Below are 3,730 nucleotides of genomic sequence, written 5' to 3' on the forward strand. Positions count from 1 at the left end.
ACCCGCGTGGCTTGAACCTCTTTCCAGAGTGTCTCTGGGACAAAGGCGCTTGGTTATCAGAGAGCCATCCTTGGCTATATAGGTTTTGTCCTGAGGATCATCGTCCTCTTGGTCAGTAAAGACCTCTGGCTGATCAACCAGCTGGTCAGGATGTGGTGCAGACTCTTGAACCATCTTTGAGGTACTCTCCCCACAGACGGCGCCAAATGTTTTGGGTGTTTTTGTCCCACGGGAGAGTTACGTCACAAAGATTGGTCTGGCTGAGTTGTACCAGCAAAAGCAACAGAGACTCAAGTTGTTGGAGCTCCACCTCCAACGGTCAAGTTAGTAACTTGAAAAGGAATAAAATGGCGGAAAATTAAGTAAGTATCTTCTCGAATTCCGAGATCAAGTGTTCTATGATGAGAGAGAATATGAGGGTAATAAATGATTGAATGTGTCCCCAAATGGGGGAATATCTCCCTATTTATAAGGTCGTTGGGAAATATGCCCTTCCCTAGGTTTCCCTAACCTAGATTTTATGGGCTGCGCCGCAAAGTGCAGATTCCTCGGGAATTGGGCCCTTTGAAGGCCGCAATTCTGATTATTCTCTAAAGTTGCCACGTGTTAGCTGGTGAGTGGCCTAAGGTGGCCTGCCAGAGCTTGACACGTGGGCCTCTCTCATTGGTCCACATGTCTAGGGTATTTTTACCCTAAACAATACTGAAGACGACACCCGCTGCCAATAAAAATGAAAATCCTTAGAAAAAGGGTGAAATTAAGGGTATGGTTAACCCTAAAGGGTAAGGAAACCATGTCCTCCATTGAAGTAAATACTAAGCTTGATTTTCATTATTGAAGCTTGATTTACTCCCTAACAAATTTCTGAATTTTCTCATTAAAAGTTTCTAATTTTTTTTTTATATAATAGCGTCGTTTATTTCAACCAAACCATGGTAAACTTGTGTGGTTATCCACCTAGACCTAGAGCTAATATTATAACATTTATTCTGGGTCCCACCACAATTCTGGCATATGAGAAACAAAAGTTTGTTTCTCACGGTGAGAAACTTGTATTTTCTCATTAATTTGGATTTAATTTTCAAAAATTGGATTTTTAGATCTAATTGGATTGAGTGTGCTTCAAACTTTCAATCAAAAACAGAACATACAAAAATTATACGGTATAAATAGTTTTCCTTAAGAGTAAATACAAAAATATATTGGTGTTGTAATTTTAGACTTTTATACACTCTTAAGATGGTTATGTAGGTTTTCAAGACTTAGGTAAGATTATTAATTTGTATATTCGGATTGTATCCAAATGAGCTAGTCTTGAATCAGTTTAAACCTGATTGAATTTGACGGAAATTAAGGATGTAATAAATTCAAATTTCATTATACAAACGATTGTAATTTACATATTTTTACATTCTTCTTCACCTGTCATTGCCCATGTAAGTCCAGTCAGTACTCATCAGAGGAACTAGAAATGGAGGAATTTTATGCATTTAGAAATGCATAACATTGGAAACGGGGTGGGGAAGTAACGGGTAGGTCCCAAAAAAGCATTACGGGTTCAGAAGAAGTGGGAAAAAAAAAAGAGAATTGAAGGTATTTGGTTAAAGCGTATTCTACTTGTGTACGTAGACGAAAAACACTTTTTGACTCACCCTCTCTTTAAGACTTCCTCACAGTTAGGTTTTGTTCTTCATTCCCCTAGTTTGACTTCAATATTTCCCCTCCTGTATTTCAAAACTTGAAAGTAAAATTCTTTATGAGTTGAAATGGCAAGGAAGATGTTAATCTTGGATGATCCATTTTTACAAAATTGTATGGAGGTTGAATCTGGTTTAGTAGGGGGACATTGGGCAGCAGCGGAGAACAATGTCGTTGCGGAGGAAGTCGAAGTTATTCCAGCAGAGGGAGTCGTTGATGTCGGAAATGTAGCGGAGGAAGGCGTGATTGTCGGTGTTTCAGAGGAGCAAGACGTTGTTGGCAAAGAGGAAGCTCGTGCAGCAGCAATTGAAGAATTGCTAAGGAGGTAACTTTCTCGACTGTGGGTTCTATTATTATGTCGTTCGTAAGTATATCAATTTGGGTTCTTTTACCTGTTATATTTGTTGTGGGTATTAGTTTGGTGAATTTCAAAATCTTTGAAATTAGGGCTTGCCATTAGAGCTTGATTTTATGCACATTGGGATTGATTTTTACTCAATATGTGGATTAGCGTGTAAGCATGCAATTCTGATATGTGGTGTTTAGATTGTTTGTTCTTGGGATGGGTTGTTTGTTGTTATAATAAGGAATTAAATATTTCTTAATGGAATCAATATGTTGTAAATGTATGACATGGGTGTTGTGATTTAATTATCACTATTTTATTAATCATTATTTGGCATATTGCTGATATGTATTAATCATGGCCGTAATTATTATATATATTTTTTTTTACAAAAGTAATTATTATATTCACTTCATGTAATTATTGTAATGAATGTTGGGGAGGAGTCCTATAAAACTCCTACAAAAGGACAGAGTAATGTGGCTATTAGTGTGGAGATTGAAGAGTTTGCGAATGTAGAGGTTTCACTTCCCCCTCCAACTTTGGGAATGGTGTTTGATAGTTGGCAAAAAATTGATGAGTACTTTAGGAATTATGGGAAACAGGAAGGTTTTGGTTTTGTTCGGTCGTGTGGAGCAACAATAGGGAAAGGAGTGAATGCAAAGGATAAGAGAAACGTGACATGGACTTGTGAATGCTACGGTTTGCCAGGAAGGAAGAGGAAGAAAACCGGGTGTACTTTTGTGAGTGATTCTCAGATTTGTGAAGAAGTGTTGATTAAAATGAAAAGCAAAAAAGTGGATTGTGTTGTTCATTTGAATGCCACTGTGAATAAGGATGGTGACTGGTTGATTGAGAGGGTGCATCTTGAACATGTCGGTCACAATCCTACTCCAAGCAAGTCAAAAAACATTACAAAATTTAGGAAAAAGTTCCTCAATGACAATCCCCACTTGGTGCAACAATTGTTGAATGATCGTAGAGCTGGAGTTCCCGTAGCTCAGATTTTTAACTGTATGGCCCGACAAAGAAATGGTAGGGAGAACATGCAACTCACACAACAAGATCTACACGAAGAAGTGGCGAAAAAAAGAAAGGAGCAATTTGAGGAGGGTGATACAAAGGCCATGTTTGCTTACTTTAAGCGAATGGTAGATGATAATTCTAATTTTTTCCACACGTATTGTGTAGATGAGCTGGGGCGCCTACAAGATGTGCTTTGGGTAGATGCAAGGAGTCGGGTCGCCTACGAGGAATTTGGTGATGTAGTCGTTTTTTATTCCACATACCTTACGAATGAATACAAGTTACCATTTTGTAACTTTGTTAGGGTGAATCACCACGGTCAAACAATTTTGTTTGGCTGTGCACTGGTATCCCGTGAGACTTCAAAAACTTTTGAGTGGGTGTTCTCAAACTGGTTGCGGTGTATGGGCGAGAAAAAGCCCATTGGGATTCTTACTGATTGAGACTCGGCAATGAGGAAAGCGTTGAAGCTGGCCATGAAGGAAAGCACTCACCGATGGTGCATTTGGCACATTACTCAGAAATTTGGCAAGAAATTGGGCAAGCTCCCTAATTATCCATCTATGCATGAGGACCTCGAGAATGCAATTTATGACAGCCTAGATTGTGAAGAGTTTGAGAGTAATTGGCAAGCAGTGATAAAGAAACATGAATTAGAAG

General features: G+C 38.7%; 1 protein-coding gene across 1 annotated transcript; it reads left to right on the forward strand.

Moving 5' to 3' along the window:
- The first annotated feature begins 2,472 nt into the window (after nucleotides 1-2,472).
- LOC145571961 (protein FAR-RED IMPAIRED RESPONSE 1-like) lies at nucleotides 2,473-3,513 on the forward strand. The gene has a single exon (XM_081630977.1). It carries the CDS (start codon nucleotides 2,473-2,475, stop codon nucleotides 3,511-3,513), a length of 1,041 nt encoding a protein of 346 aa, XP_081487103.1.
- Nucleotides 3,514-3,730: the final 217 nt, after the last annotated feature.

Source organism: Chenopodium album, chromosome 2 (genome assembly GCF_948465745.1).
Source record: "Chenopodium album chromosome 2, dcCheAlbu1.1, whole genome shotgun sequence".
NCBI lineage: Eukaryota > Viridiplantae > Streptophyta > Magnoliopsida > Caryophyllales > Amaranthaceae > Chenopodium > Chenopodium album.